Source organism: Amblyraja radiata, chromosome 1 (assembly GCF_010909765.2).
Source record: "Amblyraja radiata isolate CabotCenter1 chromosome 1, sAmbRad1.1.pri, whole genome shotgun sequence".
Classification (NCBI taxonomy): domain Eukaryota; kingdom Metazoa; phylum Chordata; class Chondrichthyes; order Rajiformes; family Rajidae; genus Amblyraja; species Amblyraja radiata.
Window position 1 is genome coordinate 35,663,218 of NC_045956.1, and position 16,252 is coordinate 35,679,469.

Genomic DNA, 16,252 nt, shown 5'->3' on the forward strand with positions numbered 1-16,252 from the left:
GTGTGTCTGTCTCTGTCTCACACAGTGTGTGTGTGTCTCACAGTGTGTGTGTGTCTCTGTCTCATACTGTGTGTGTGTGTCTGTCTCTGTCTCACACAGTGTGTGTGTGTGTCTGTCTCACACAGTGTGTGTCTGTCTCAGTGTGTGTGTGTCTGTCGCACACTGTGTCTGTCGCACACTGTGTGTGTCTCTGTCTCACACAGTGTGCGTGTGTGTGTGTCTGTCTCACACAGTGTGCGTGTGTGTGTCTGTCTCACACTGTGTGTGTCTGCGTGTGTCACACTGATTGTGTGTGTTCCTTGCTCCGGCTGTGACAGTGAATTACACTCTCACTCACCCGCCCCCTGACTTTGTGAAGGAGCAGAGGCCTGGGCAGTGACAGCCATTCCCCATTGCTGTCTCCCACCAGAGACCCAACAATAGTGAGCACACTTGACTGGGGTCACTGACAGCACATTCACCAGCTGTTTGTGTGTGTGTGCACCGGTCCCTGTCTGTACAGTCTTCAATTTACATAATATCATAACAGAAATAACTTTTAAATATGATTCCAAAACTGCAGATTCTGCAAACTTGCAGAGCTGAGGATTTCAATGCCTGTATCACACTGTCTGTGTGTACCGGTGTGCCTGTATCACACTGTCTGTGTGTACCGGTGTGCCTGTATCACACAGTCTGTGTGTATCGGTGTGCCTGTATCACACTGTCAGTCTGTGTGTATCGGTGTGCCTGTATCACACTGTCTGTGTGTACCGGTGTGCCTGTATCACACTGTCTGTGTGTACCGGTGTGCCTGTATCACACTGTCCGTGTGTACCGGTGTGCCTGTATCACACTGTCCGTGTGTACCGGTGTGCCTGTATCACACAGTCTGTGTGTACCGGTGTGCCTGTATCACACAGTCCGTGTGTACCGGTGTGCCTGTATCACACTGTCTGTGTGTACCGGTGTGCCTGTATCACACTGTCCGTGTGTACCGGTGTGCCTGTATCACACAGTCCGTGTGTACCGGTGTGCCTGTATCACACTGTCTGTGTGTACCGGTGTGCCTGTATCACACTGTCAGTCCGTGTGTAACCGGTGTGCCTGTATCACACTGTCCGTGTGTACCGGTGTGCCTGTATCACACTGTCAGTCCGTGTGTAACCGGTGTGCCTGTATTACACTGTCAGTCTGTGTGTACCGGTGTGCCTGTATCACAGGGGAGGGTTGACTGGCCATGTTGGCAAGGACCAGGACTGTCAACTGAGGGTGTTTTCCACAACAATGAACAGAAAGTGTCCGCTCCCCAGAGCCCTCGAGGTTGGGCCAGGCGAGGAGGGAGAAAACAATGTGTTTCTTCATTTCTCTATTTAGTTACTAGATTTGAATTGACTATAAACATGGCTTATCAGGTTAGTTAATGTGCTGAGTGCTACACAGACGTGGGTGTTCAGTGCTATGACGCTTCCATGCCACTACACAGATGCCATGGAGCTTGAATGGTGGAAGTGACCATTAGATAATGAGGATGGCTTACACGTAGCAACAAAGTGACCAGAGTGACCGTCCCTGCGTCCGCTGGGCCGGCGGGGGCTCTACTTCTTGAACATGTCCTGCAGGGGGGCGGGGAGGTACTTTAGCACAGTGTCCAGGATGCTTTCCTCCTCCTCCTCCTCATCCCCACAGCCCGTGGGCACGGCCTTCTTGGGCCGGGTCAAGCTACCCTCTGCCTGTGCCTCCATCGCCGCCATGGCCTCCGCCTCCTTCTCCTCCTTCTTCTTTATTCCATACTGTGGACACAGAGGGAAGATTCAGCATCAGACAGAAACACAGCTGCAGCATGCACACCATCGCGGGAAACGCTGCCATCAAACTTCATAAGCCCATCAATGATAGGAGCACAATTAGGCCATTCGGCCCATCTAGTCTACGCCATCAATCATGGCTGATATATCTCTCCCTCCTAACCCCATTCTCCTGCCTTCTCCCCATAACCGCTGACACCTGTACTAATCAAGAATCTATCTATCTCTGCCTTAAATATATCCATTGACTTGACCTCCACAGCCTCTCAGTGGCAAAGAATTCCACAGATTTGCCATCCTCTAAAGAAATTCCGCCTCATCTCCTTACTAAAGAAATGTCCTCTAATTCTGAGGCTCTAGTCCTATACTCTCCCACGAGTGGAAACATCCTCTCCACATCCACTCTATCCAGGCATTTCACTGTATGTTTCAATGAGGTCCCCCTCATCCTTCTAAATTCAAGTGAGTAGTAGCTGGGCAGACTCAGCCAGCACAGAAGCAGGCCCAGTCCCGGTCGACAGCTGGGCAGAGTGCAGGGAATCTCGACACAGGCAACTGCAATTCTGGAGTAACTGGACACAGAGTGCTGGAGTAACACAGCGGGTCAGGCAGCATCTCTGGAGAGCGTGGATAGGTGATGTTTCAGGTCGGTACCCTTGTTCAAAACTCATCTCGAAATACCCTGATTCCATCCTATCCCCCCGTCCAGTCCCTTCCAACCTACACCCCAGACACCTCACACACCCTTCAACTCTTGAGTTGAACGGTCACGGCTTGAATATCACCTTTCCATGTTCTCCAGAGATGCTGCCTGACCCGCTGAGTTACTCCAGCACTCTGTGTCCATGTTCTCCAGAGATGCTGCCTGACCCGCTGAGTTACTCCACCTCTTTACTCAGAGAGTGGTAGCTGTGTGGAATGAGCTTCCAGTGAAGGTGGTGGAGGCAGGTTCGTTTTTATCATTTAAAAATAAATTGGATAGTTATATGGATGGGAAAGGAATGGAGGGTTATGGTCTGAGCGCAGGTATATGGGACTAGGGGAGATTATGTGTTCGGCACGGACTAGAGGGGTCGAGATGGCCTGTTTCCGTGCTGTAATTGTTATATGGTTTATATGTGTCCATGTTCTCCAAAGATGCTGGCTGACCCGCTGAGTTACTCCAGCACTCTGTGTCTTTTTTAAGGGTGCAGAGAAGATTTACGAGGACGTTGCCAGGACTATCTGCCTCCACCACCATCCCAGGCACCTCGTTCCAGGCACACACCACCCTCGGTGTGAAAAGGTTACCCCTCAGATTCCACTTAAATCTTTCCCTCCTCACCTTAAACCTATGTCCTTTGGTCCTCGATTACTCTACTCAGGGCAAATGACTGTGCATCGACCCGATCTATTCCTTTCATGATTTTGTACACCTCTGTAAGATCTCTCCTCATCCTCCTGAGCTCCATGGAATAGAGTCCCAGCCTACTCAACCTCTCCCTATAGCTCACACCCTCTAGTCCTGGCAACATCCTTCTAAATCTTCTCTGAACCCTTTCAAGCTTGACAAGATCTTTCCTATAACATGGTTCCCGGAACTGAACACAATATTCTAAATGCGGTCTCACCAATGTCTTATACAACTGCAACATGACCTCCCAACTTCTATACTTTAACATTTGGAGAAGGGGTTTTGCCTGAGCTACACGGGAGGTAAGCTGTAGGTGTTGTACCTTGTCACGTATTCCTTGCCGCATCACCTCACGCTCCGCTTCCATCTTGGCGTATTTCCCTGCACGCTCTTCTTCTTCTTGCCGCAGAGCTTCTAATCTTTCCTCTTCTTTCTTCTCTGCATCAGGGTCCTTCTCTTCGTCGCCTCCCAACATCTTCCCCATGTCCTTGGTAGCTCCTACAATGACAAGAAAGATGGAGTTATCACCAGGTGCTGGCTCCTCCCAGGAAATCTAACCCAAACATTTGCAGATGAAGATTGCTTTGTGTGAACGTAGAATCATTTAAAAGCAAATCATATTTTCCCGACCAGAAACATCAGCTATCCATGTTCTCCAGAGATGCTGCCCGAGCCGCTGAGTTACTCCAGCATTGTGTGACTTGTTGTCTTGCTGTTACACCTTTACTCGGGGCAGCTGTACCCCCTCATTTCTAAGCAGTTGTGGTGTGTGGACATCTCCCTTGGCCACGGTTCACCGTGACTGCATAAATGATAGGAGCAGAATTAGGCCATTCGGCCCATCGAGTCTCATTCAACATTCAATCATGGCTGATCTATCTCTCCCTCCTAACCCCATTCTCCTGCCTTCTCCCCATAACCCCTGACACCCGTACTAATCAATCTGTTTATCTCTGCTTTAAAAATATCCACTGACTTGGCCAAAAGAATTCCGCAGATTCACCATCCTCTGATTAAAGAAATTCCTCCTCATCTCATTTGTAAAGGAACGTCCTTCAATTCTGAAGCTGTGCCACGAGTGTAAATATCCTCTCCGCACCCACTATATCCAGGCCAGGCCCCAGTTATAACTCCCAGGTTGAACTTGAACTGCAAGCTGCTGACTCTATAGTCCATAATTCATCACCCAGGAAGCAGCTCGGACAACATTCTCGTGAATGTTCATTGGAATTATTGTGTACTCACTCAATTGAAAGTATTGATCTGGGCAATTGAGAGTATTGATCAGTCCATAATTTGTCAGTTTTGGAGCAAGCTGAAATAAAATTCACGTGTATATATATATCAGAATTATTGGCTGCTCACAAAAGTATTGATCTAGATGCGTTGTTTAAGGCAAGCACATCACTGAGGCAGTGTGGACAGATGCAAACCACAGGGGTCACTGCCTTAGGACTTCCCAGAGCACAGAGGCACAAGGCAGCTAGTGAAGGGGACAGCACCACCATGCCAATACTGCCCTGCATTGTGCAACAATGCAGTCAGCGCTGCAGTTAGGGGCTACAATGGGCCAGTGGTGCATCGATAAACGAGGGAGTGGATAAAAGAGAGGGTGAACCACTGACTGTGCAACCTTTCCTCACACGTGGTACAGTCAAGACAAACTAGCAAGAAGGAAGCATTCTCATGGTGAACGTGAAGCTCAGAGATGCAAGCTGGCCACTGCAGACTGGGAACTGTACAGAATGAGCCTCAATGCATAGGCAGTGTAAAGTATTTAAAGCTCTAGGGGCTAGTAGAGTCAAGGGATATTGATAGGGGACGATCAGCCATGATCACAATGAATGGCGGTGCTGGCTCGAAGGGCCGAATGGTCTCCTCCTGCACCTATTTTCTATGTTTCTATATTTAAAGAATGCAGACATGCATGAATTACTACAAATATTCTTTCCTGAAAATCAAATTTTTACAGCTGCTGGAAATCCAGAAAATGCAGAAACACTCAGCAGGTCAGGCAGCATCTGTGGCAAGAGAAACGAGTTGACACATCAGGCCAAAGACTCTTGTTCACAAGTGCCTTACAGCGCCAGAGACCCGGGTTCAATCCCGACTACGGTGCTGTCTGTACGGAGTTTGTTCGTTCTCCCCGTGACCACATGGGTTTTCTCTGGGTGCTTCGATCACCTCCCACACTCCAAAGACATACAGGTTTGTAGGTTAATCGGCTTGGTATCAATGTAACATTGTCCCTAGTGTGTGTAGGATGGCGTTAGTGTGTGGGGCTGGCTGCTCGATGCGGAATCGGTGAGCGGAAGGGCCTGTTTCCGTGCTGTATCTCTAAACTAGACAAAACTGGGCTGCAATATCAGTGGTGTGAACAACAAGGTAAAGCCACATTGGTCAGATAATGGTCAAGGAGACAAGGAATGACTCTCTACCCACATAAGGGAAAAGATCAGTGGGATAGGGGAGTGTAAACCTGAATGATTCATTGTCATATCTACTGACAACAAAGCAATCAAATTGGTATGTGCTGCAGGCCCATGAATGCAATAACACACCCATCTTCTACCTATCTTCTATCTATACTATTACTAAAACTCTTCCGGTTTGTGTTGTTTTTAAATATGCACAAAAACGCTACCCTATATCACTAGGATTTTTCGCCACCTTACTGACCGTTCTCCTCTGCTCCAAGCGCACCAGGTTTTGTTCCGATCGGTGAAATATTACAAAAGTTATTGGTCTGTTATTCGCCGGGACGTCGACGCCCCATCCGGCACCCACTGTCAATTACCAGCGCCGAGAATAAAGCTGAAAGAGCGGAGTGAACAGAGTGCGAGCGGGGGCTGTGTTCTGTGTTCTGCGAGCGGGGGCGGGGACCACCCCGAGCCGGAAGCCGTTGTGTGCAGCCGCGTCCTGGAGCCAGTGAATGCGGTCAGAGCCGGGATCCACTGAGCCCAAGCAACACCCTCCCCCCCACCCCACACCACCCACCCACCACCCCCTCCCCCTCCACACCACCCTTCCCCCCCCACCCCACACCACCCACCCACCACACACCCCTCCCACATTAACACCCCTCCCCTACCCCCACAATCCCCCACACCCTCCCGCTCCTACACCCCCCTTCCCCACACTCCCCTCTACCACACACGCCCCTCCCCCCTACCCACACACAACTCCCCTACCCCCACCATCTTGCACCCTACTGCCACGATCCCCCCCCTACCCCCACCACCCCTTCGATGATGGGGAGGTCAGTACGTGTGATGGATCTTCGATGGTGGGGAGGTCAGTACGTGTGATGGACCTTCGATGATGGGGAGGTCAGTACGTGTGATGGACCTTCGATGTTGGGGAGGTCAGTACGTGTGATGGACCGGGCAGTGCCCACCACTCTCTGTAGTCTTCATCGTTCCTGGGCAATGGAGTTTCTGAACCAGGTCGTGATGTTAAGAGAATTTGTGTAGACCAGAAGAGGCCATCGCTGCTGAAGGTTGATTGGAGATATTATCACCACCGCAACCCCAAGGTGGCCTGTGTTGACGTTGGAAATACACAAGGTGTGAAAGCCAAGAGTCATTGGAAGGAAAATGCTGCACTGACAATCAAAACGTTCACCCTGCTGCTTACAGTGTGGGCACAGACTGGTACTGTGGTAAAGAGACCTGTGGAAGCGGCTGTGTGTGGTGGATGGCTAGGGAGAGCAGTTCCCATGGTGATGGCCCAATGCGATGTGGGCAGATGGTGAACAATGGCAGCTTCTGAATGACGGCCTTGGCACATCTAAGGCCTACAGAAACCAAGTTTCACATGAACATCCTCCAACCAATGCCCACTCTGCAAGCCAAGAACTCCGGCGGTGTACTCCGGGAACAAGGGCCAGGTGGATGTCCAGCCGCGGGGCTGCGCTCAGCTGCACAGCGGGCTCCCTCTGTGTAAGAGTTTACCCGGGCATGGGGTTACGTGGGGCAGTGTAGGTCAATGGGCACGGGCCCATGCAGGGGTCTTCTAGAGCCGTGGTGGGCATCACGTAGATCAGGATGGGCACTGCCCATCTGCAGCCCATGGCAGGCTGCAGCCTGACACTTAGCTGGTTTGCTTGACGCATTTGCTGCCCACTCTGCCAGCCAGCACCCATGAATCATGGACTCCTACAGCACAGAAATAGGCCGTTCAGTCCAACTCATCCATGCGGACCAACATGCCCGTGTTTGGCCCATATCCCCTAAAACTTTCCTATCCGAGCAGGTTGCCAGGAATCGTGGGCCTGACCTATCGGGGGAGATTGGGCAAGTTAGGACTCTATTCCTTGGAACGCAGGAGGATGAGGGGTGACAATTAACAAACGTTCAATCTTGAACCTGATAGACGTGTGCAAACTCACGAGGGGAATAGATATGGGCTTTTACCCAGTGTACGGTAATCAAGAATCAGAGGATATTGGTTGAAAGTGAGACAATAGACAATAGGTGCAGGAGGAGGCCATTCGGCCCTTCATGCCAGCACCGCCATTCAATGTGATCATGGCTGATCATCCCCAATTCCTGCCTTCTCCCCATATCCCCTGACTCCACTATTTTTAAGAGCTCTATCTAGCTCTCTCTTGAAAGCATCCAGAGAGCCAGCCTCCACCAGATAATTCCAGAAGGCAGATAATTCCACACTCACCACTCACACACTCGTGGCACAGCTTCAGAATTAAAGGACATAGAAATATAGAAAATAGGTGCAGGAGTAGGCCATTCGGCCCTTCGAGCCTGCACCGCCATTCAATATGATCATGGCTGATCATCCAACTCAGTATCCTGTACCTGCCTTCTTCCATACCCCCTGATCCCTTTAGCCACAAGGGCCACATCTAACTCCCTCTTAAATATAGCCAATGAACTGGCCTCAACTACCTTCTGTGGCAGAGAATTCCAGAGATTCACCACTCTCTGTGTGAAAAATGTTTTTCTCATCTCGGTCCTAAAAGATTTCCCCCTTATCCTTAAACTGTGACCCCTTGTTCTGGACTTCCCCAACATCGGGAACTATCTTCCTGCATCTAGCCTGTCCAACCCCTTAAGAATTTTGTAAGTTTCTATAAGATCCCCCCTCAATCTTCTAAATTCTAGTGAGTACAAGCCGAGTCTATCCAGTCGTTCTTCATATGAAAGTCCTGACATCCCAGGAATCAGTCTGATGAACCTTCTCTGTATTCCCTCTACAAACCTAAAGCACACGGCATTTGGGGTTCAGTATTGATGTGGATAGAGAACTGGCTGGCAAACAGGAAGCAAAGAGTAGGAGTAAACGGGTCCTTTTCACAATGGCGGGCAGTGACTAGTGGGGGAATTGAAGGCAATATCTCCAAGTTTGCGGATGACACTAAGCTGGGGGGCAGTGTTAGTTGTGAGGAGGATGCTAGGAGACTGCAAGGTGACTTGGATAGGCTGGGTGAGTGGGCAAATGTTTGGCAGATGCAGTATAATGTGGATAAATGTGAGGTTATCCATTTTGGTGGCAAAAACAGGAAAGCAGACTGTTATCTAAATCGTGGCCGATTAGGAAAAGGGGAGATGCAGCGAGACCTGGGTGTCATGGTACACCAGTCATTGAAAGTAGGCATGCAGGTGCAGCAGGCAGTGAAGAAAGCGAATGGTATGTTAGCTTTCATAGCAAAAGGATTTGAGTATAGGAGCAGGGAGGTTCTACTGCAGTTGTACAGGGTCTTGGTGAGACCACACCTGTACTGCGTACAGTTTTGGTCTCCAAATGGGAGGAAGGACATTATTGCCATAGAGGGAGTGCAGAGAAGGTTCACCAGACTGATTCCTGGGATGTCAGGACTGTCTTATGAAGAAAGACTGGATAGACTTGGTTTATACTCTCTAGAATTTAGGAGATTGAGAGGGGATCTTATAGAAACTTACAAATTTCTTAAGGGGTTGGACAGGCTAGATGCAGGAAGATTGTTGGGGAAGTCCAGGACAAGTGGTCACAGCTTAAGGATAAGGGGGAAATCCTTTAAAACCGAGATGAGAAAAACGTTTTTCACACAGAGAGTGGTGAATCTCTGGAACTCTCTGCCACAGAGGGTAGTTGAGGCCAGTTCATTGGCTATATTTAAGAGGGAGTTAGATGTGGCCCTTGTGGCTAAGGGGATCAGAGGGTATGGAGAGAAGGCAGGAACGGGATACTGAGTTGGATGATCAGCCATGATCATATTGAATGGCGGTGCAGGCTCGAAGGGCCGAATGGCCTACTCCTGCACCTAATTTCTATGTTTCTATGGCAAGAATGTCTTTCCTCAGATTAGGAGACCAAAACTGTACGCAATACTCCAGGTGTGGCCTCACCAGCACAGCCCCACCTGTACAACTGCAGTAGAACCTCCCTGCTCCTATACTCAAATCCTTTTGCTATGAATGCTAACATTCCCTCTAATCCTTCTAAACTCCATAGTGTACAAGCCCAGCTGCTCCATTCTCTCAGCATATGACATTCCCGCCATCCCGGGAATTAACCTTGTAAACCTACGCTGCACTCAAATTAGGGGACCAAAACTGCACACAATACTCCAGGTGTGGTCTCACTAGGGCTCAGGTGTGGTGAGGAGAGGGGAAAGATTTAATAGGGAAATGAGGGGCAAGTTTTTCAACAGAGGGTGGTGGGTGTGTGGAAAGCGCTGCCAGAGGAGGTAGTTGAGGAGGTAGAATAACAACATTTAAAAGACAATCAGACAGGTACATGGACAGTCTGAAGAAGGGTTTCGGCCCGAAACGTCGCCTATTTCCTTCGCTCCATAGATGCTGCTGGACCCGCTGAGTTTCCCCAGCAATTTTGTGTACCTTCAGGTACATGGACAGGACAGGTTTGGAGAGATACAGGCCAAACGCAGACAGGTGGGACTAGTGTAGCTGGGGCATGTTGGTTAGCATGGACGTGTTGGGTTGAATGGCCTGTTTCTAGCTGATGCTGGCTGGCAGAGTGGGTGACCCTGGGTTCTGGGCAGCTTAGATGGGCATGATGGTTGGCGTGGATGAGTTGGACTGAAGGGCCTGTTTCCGTGCCAGATGGCTCTATGGCTCTACCTATGTACCTGTAACTGAGGAGGATGTTCTGCACAGGCCCAGGCTTGCCGCACTACCCAGCTCAGTGCAGGGCAGTGCTATTGAGAATACGGAGGTGGGTTTAGTGAGTGGGGCAGTCACGCTGTTGCAAACGCCAGCTTCTGCTGCATCACTGCTACCATCAGTATTCCCACCACATCTCATGCACAAAGTGCAAACACTGCACATCTCCGCAGCCACTCTAGATAGGCAGCAATTATGCTGACAACACCAAACGCGATTGCACTAACCCACAGATTTAGCAGCACAGCAGTAACCAGCTATTTCACACTGGCTGAGCCATAAGTTAAACATGACTGGTGATGAGTGTGTGCGAATTAGATGCCGGATGGAACTAAAACCGCTTCATCAGTTAGCAAAGAGCAAAACAAATTGACAAGGTTATTTTTGTTGCGTTTGATATTTCTGCAGAGGGGAAGTCACAGAATCATACAGCACAGAAACAGGCCCTTCGGCCGTACCCGCCATGCTGACCAAGATGCCCCATCTAAACTAATCCAACTTGCCCACGTTTAACCCACAAAGCTAATCCTCTAAACCTTGTCTATCCATCTACCTGTTCAAATGTCTTTTAAATATTGTTATAGTCCCTGCCTCAACAACTGTACCTCCTCTGGCAGCTTGTTCCATACACCCATCACCCTCTGTGTGAAAAAGTCACCTCTCAGATTCCTATTACATCTTCTCTTACCGTAAACCTATGTCCCCTGCTTCCTGATTCCCCTACTCTGGGTAAAGGACTGTGCATAAGAAGGGGGTGGAGCAGAGCATGGCGAGTGATAGTTGGGGTGGAGTAAGTGGCAAAGGCTGGAGGTGAAACAGAGACCAAAGACAGGGAGAGGATGAGTAGTGGGATGTAAAGCCGGAGGGTGGGATGTGGGTGGAAGGGGACAGGGTAGAGGGGAGAGAGGGGTTATTAAAGGGAAATGGAAGATGAGTGTACATAGGAGGGGAAGGAGCAGGGTGACAGTGCGACAGAGGGGTGGTGGAGTGGGAGAAATATGTGGGATTGCCCAGTCCATCATGTGGACTGACCTCCCCACCATCGAAGGCCCATCACAGTACAGAAAGAGATAGACACAAAAAGCTGGAGTAACTCAGTGGGACAGGCAGCATCTCTGGAGAGAAGGAAAGGGTGACGTTTCGGATCAAGACCCTTCTTCAGACTGACTTCCCCACCTTCGAAGGAATCTGCAGGAGACAGCCAGATCCTGAAAGACCCACACCACCCTGGCCACACTCTCATCTTGCTACTACCATCGGGAAGGTGTGACAGGATCCTGAAAATCATGACCTCCCTCACAATATTGCAGCAACGAACTACAGTTCCAGCTTTCTCCCTACTACTCCAGTCCATCTGAAGAAGAGTCCCGACCCAAAACGTTGCTAGTCCATTCCCTCCACAGGTGCTGCCTATCCCGCAGAGTTCCTCCAGCACTTGAGGCAGTCAATGGAAGTGTGTTGAGAGCAGTCAGTATTACGGTGGAAGTGGTGCTGGAGGTCCTGACTCATATGTAGAAACACAAATGTGTTCAGTTTTGAGTGCCATGTTACAGGAAAGATATTGTCAAGCTGGAAAGGGAGCAGGGAAGATTTACGAGGATGTTGCCAGGACTAGAGGGTCTGAGCTACAGGGAGAGGTTGAGCAGGCTGAGACTCTATTGCTTGGAGCGCAGGAGGCTGAGTGGTGAACTTATAGAGGTGTACAAAATCATGAGAGGAATAGATCGGGTAGACGCACAAAGTCTTTTGCCCAGAGTAGGGGAATCGAGAACCAGAGGACATAGGTTTGTGAAGGAGGAAAGATGTAATAGGAATCCAAGGGGTAACTTTTTCACACAAAGGGTGGTGGGTGTATGGAACGAGCTGACGGAGGAGGTAGTTGAGGCTGGGACTATCCCAAGGTTTAAGAAACATTTAGACAGGTACATGGATAGGACAGGTTTGGAGGGATATGGGCCAAATGCAGGCAGGTGGGACTAGTGTAGATGGGGTATTTTGGCCAGTGTGGGCAAGTTGCACTGAAGGGCCTGTTTCCACACTCTATGACATATTGTGTTTTGTTCTAGCTTCTAGCATCTGCAGTTCCTTGTGTCTTCAGTAGTAATATATCTGATGGTGAATGGTGTTGGGACAGGAAGAAACGTAAATCACAGGCACTTTCAATTATAGAGTCATACAGTGATCCTTTGTGTAAACAGGCCCTTCAGCCCAAAGCGCCCACACTGATCAACATGCCCCATTTGGGGGGGGGTCACAGCTTAAGGATAAGGGGGAAATCCTTTAAAACCGAGATGAGAAGAACTTTTTTCACACAGAGAGTGGTGAATCTCTGGAACTCCCTGCCACAGAGGGTAGTCGAGGCCAGTTCATTGGCTATATTTAAGAGGGAGTTAGATGTGGCCCTTGTGGCTAAGGGGATCAGAGGGTATGGAGAGAAGGCAGGTACGGGATACTGAGTTGGATGATCAGCCATGATCATATTGAATGGCGGTGCAGGCTCGAAGGGCCGAATGGCCTACTCCTGCACCTAATTTCTATGTTTCTATGTTTCTATTTACACTAGTCCCAATGGATTGTAATCATGTATTGTCTTTCCACTGACTGGTTTACATGCAACAAAAGCTTTTCACTGTACACGTGACAATAAACTAAACTGAACTGAACTGAAATAAGCTAAACAGAGGATACAGGCTTAAGGTAAGAAGGGAGGGATTTAAGAGAGCAACTCTTTCATTTAAAGGTTAGTCCTGAACTGCCAGAGGAAGCTGTAACTACCCTCTGAATGAATGAACAGATAGCCAGTGAGCTCTCTCTGAATGAATAGAAAGCCAGTGAGCTGCCTCTTAAATCTCTCCAATGCCCTCTACTTTTACAATCCTCTACCCTGGAAAAAAAAGGGTGTGTTCACATTATCCATGACCAATGTGATCTTTTATACTTAAATCTGGTCACCCCTCAGCCTCCTGCACTCCAAATAAGGGAGGACGTTTCAGTAAATGGTAGCACAGTGATGAATGTTGATGATCAGGGGGTCCTTGGGTCCGTGGTTCCCTGACAGTCAGAGCAGGTAGATAGGGTGGGTGGAGAAAGCAAGTGTCATGATTGCCTTCACGGGTCGGGCCTCGGCATATAAACGTTGGGCCATTATGTTGCAGGTTCGGCCTGGTTCAGCTGCCCTTGAGTATTGCGTGCGGTTCTGGTCACTGGGTCTGCTCCAGAGGAAAGATGTGGTCGTGTCAGAGTGTGCCCATATTGGACAGGCTGGGCTCGTTTCCTCCAGAGTAGAGGAAGCTGATAAGGCACAGAAATCGCTATCAAAACATGGGGGGGGGACACAATTTCTTGGCGGCCGCACCCGTGCATGCGCGCACACACACACACGCACACACACGAGGCTTTGGCCGTGGGCCATGTGGACGGTAACATCGGGAGCTGACCTGGTTGGTGACCGACTCTGAATTCCAGCAACCCCATCCGCCCCGAATCGTGGGGCTCGAATCGGCCAGTTCGCTGGGCCTTTGATTGCCAGGCAGGGGATTCAACATCGGGAGCCTCGATCGCTTTGATGCAGCAGTTTGATTTTAAGCCGCGCCGGTCGCTGAAAGGCCCTTAGAAAGTGTCTGATAAAGTCTGGATTCCAAAACATTGGGGGATGGTCCCTCACCTCTCAAAGCATGGGGGTATGTGTGTCCCCCCCGTCCCTCCCTCAGGATTTCCGCCCATGGAATGCAGGTTTATAAGCTTAAGCGAGACATACATAGGTAGGTCATCAAAATCTTTTTACGACAGTTGGTCTCAAAAACAAGAAGGCAAAGGTTTAAGGTGAGAGGCAGGAGTTTGAAAAGGGATCTTAGGGGTTGGTTTTCACACAGAAAGTGTTGATACTCAGCTGTCAGAGGTGGTGGTGGAATCTGGTACAATCCCTACGTTAAAGAGACGCTTACAATTGGCAAGTCACAGATAGAGACAGTGCTGATGTGGGTAAATATGATGGCAAGAAGGTCAGCATGGATACGATAGCTAAAGGGCCTGTTTCTGTGCTGGCTGATTCTATCATTCTTGATTGACTCATCCAGCTGGGAGATAGTCCTGAATGATCATGATAAAATTCACACATATATTCCACTAATATTGTGCCTTCGTTTTGGAGTTTGAAGGATATATTTTGAGCATAATGAGATAATCTGAAGTTTTCTTGACAGGGAAAAAGCAGATGGTTTAAGTTGAAGTGTGATTAGCATGGACTGTTCTCCTGTGTTATATCACAACCTGCTTTAGGAATAGAAGGCAGCTTAACAATTGTCAGCACTCTTGCCTGAGGTGCCTCTATCAATTAAAAATGAAACCCAGGCCTGTGCAGCAAGATGGAAGAAATCAGTGTTATTGGAAAATGATAAGGGCTCTAGTTTCCTTAAGGTTTTGTTCCAGCCATTTCCAGGAAGAGACACAATATCTGAAGGGGCTGCTCCTCAAGTTCTGATTGCATTTTAGTCCCACGATCCTGGTGTTTGGACACGGCAGGGAGTGGGGAGGGTCGATCGGGAGGATGTGATCTCCCTGTCGGTCTGCTCCTGGGCCTGGCCAAGAAGACCATTGGCGGGTCCAGACAGCGGGTAGTCGATGGTTACATCAGAATCGGCTGCCTGCCTCTCTTCCGGGGCTACTTCCGTGCCCGCGTGTTCCTGGAGAGGGAATATATGGTGTTCACGGGGACTGTGAAGGCCTTCAGAAGGCTGGTCGCTGCGGGAGGTCGAGTGCATTGTAGATAAAGATTGCACCATTGTACTATAATGATTGCCTGAAGCACTGTGACATTTGAATGGCTTTGTATCTTCTGATACACTGTAATATGCAATTATTTAATTAAATCCTTGGAAGGGGATAAATTAAAAATAAAAAGTTATTGATCTGCATGTGTGGGCCTTAATGCTGGCAAACTACCTGCTCAGTGACTGCACCAGAAAATAGTAAATTATACATAATCCAGGAACAGTTTGTGAAAGTGATTAGACCTGCAATTTGTGTCTTCATTGTGAAGTGCAGGTTGTAGCCTAAAGCACTCGATGGTGCCTCTCCACACAGCGGAGGGAGCCTGTTCCACCATCACCTTGTGCTGAGAAGCAGAGTGAATCTGTGTCAGCTCAAACAGTGAGAAGCCTCCACTCACAATGCCCCGTGCCCACAGCCACAGTTACACCAGCCCCCACTCACAATAGACAATAGGTGCAGAAGTAGGCCATTCGGCCCTTTGAGCTAGCACCGCCATTCAACGTGATCATAGCTGATCATCCCCAATCAGTGCCCCGTTCCTGCCTTCTCCCCATATCCCCTGACTCCACTATCTTTAAGAGCCCTATCTAGCTCTTTCTTGAAAGTTTCCAGAGAACCGGCCTCCACCGCCCTCTGAGGCAGAGAATTCCACGGACTCACAACTCTCTGTGTGATAAAGTGTTTCTTCATCTCCGTTCTAAATTGCTTACCCCTTATTCTTAAACTGTGGCCCCTGGTTCTGGACTCCCCCCAACATCGGGAACATGTTTCCTGCCTCTAGCGTGTCCAAACCCTTAACAATCTTATATGTTTCAACAAGATATCCTCTCATCCTTCTAAACTCCAGAGTGTACAAGCAATGAAATGCCCTGTACCCACAGCTACATCCCTCTACACCAGCCCAGATGCACAATGTGGGCCGTAAGGCCTGTTCTGGTACTGTTTTGTTCTATGAATCTCTTCTGCACTCAGTGCTCCAGGTGTGGTCTCATCAACAACTTGTAAAGCTGGAGCAATTAACATCGACACTTTTTCCGGCTCTTTAGCATCAAATGTACGAACAAATGTGGATGAAACTCTCCTGAACAATATGGTGCTAACAGCAACCTTGTCCTCACTTTCACTCCTCTCCAGTTTGTTCTCTGGGGAATTCAGTCACACGAGCTTCACGAGCTGTA

At 49.2% G+C, this 16,252-nt stretch overlaps 1 protein-coding gene across 1 annotated transcript in view; it reads right to left on the reverse strand.

The window, feature by feature from the left end:
• Positions 1 to 206: 206 nt before the first annotated feature.
• Positions 207 to 16,252, reverse strand: part of cplx1 (complexin 1) — an 89,996-nt gene continuing 73,950 nt past the window's right edge. The window contains exons 3-4 of the mRNA XM_033020475.1: positions 3,503 to 3,678; positions 207 to 1,772 (exon numbers count right to left, since the gene is read on the reverse strand). Of these exons, the coding sequence (XP_032876366.1) occupies positions 1,578 to 1,772; positions 3,503 to 3,678 (371 nt within the window). The 3' untranslated portion in view covers positions 207 to 1,577. The remainder of the gene's footprint in view (positions 1,773 to 3,502; positions 3,679 to 16,252) is intronic.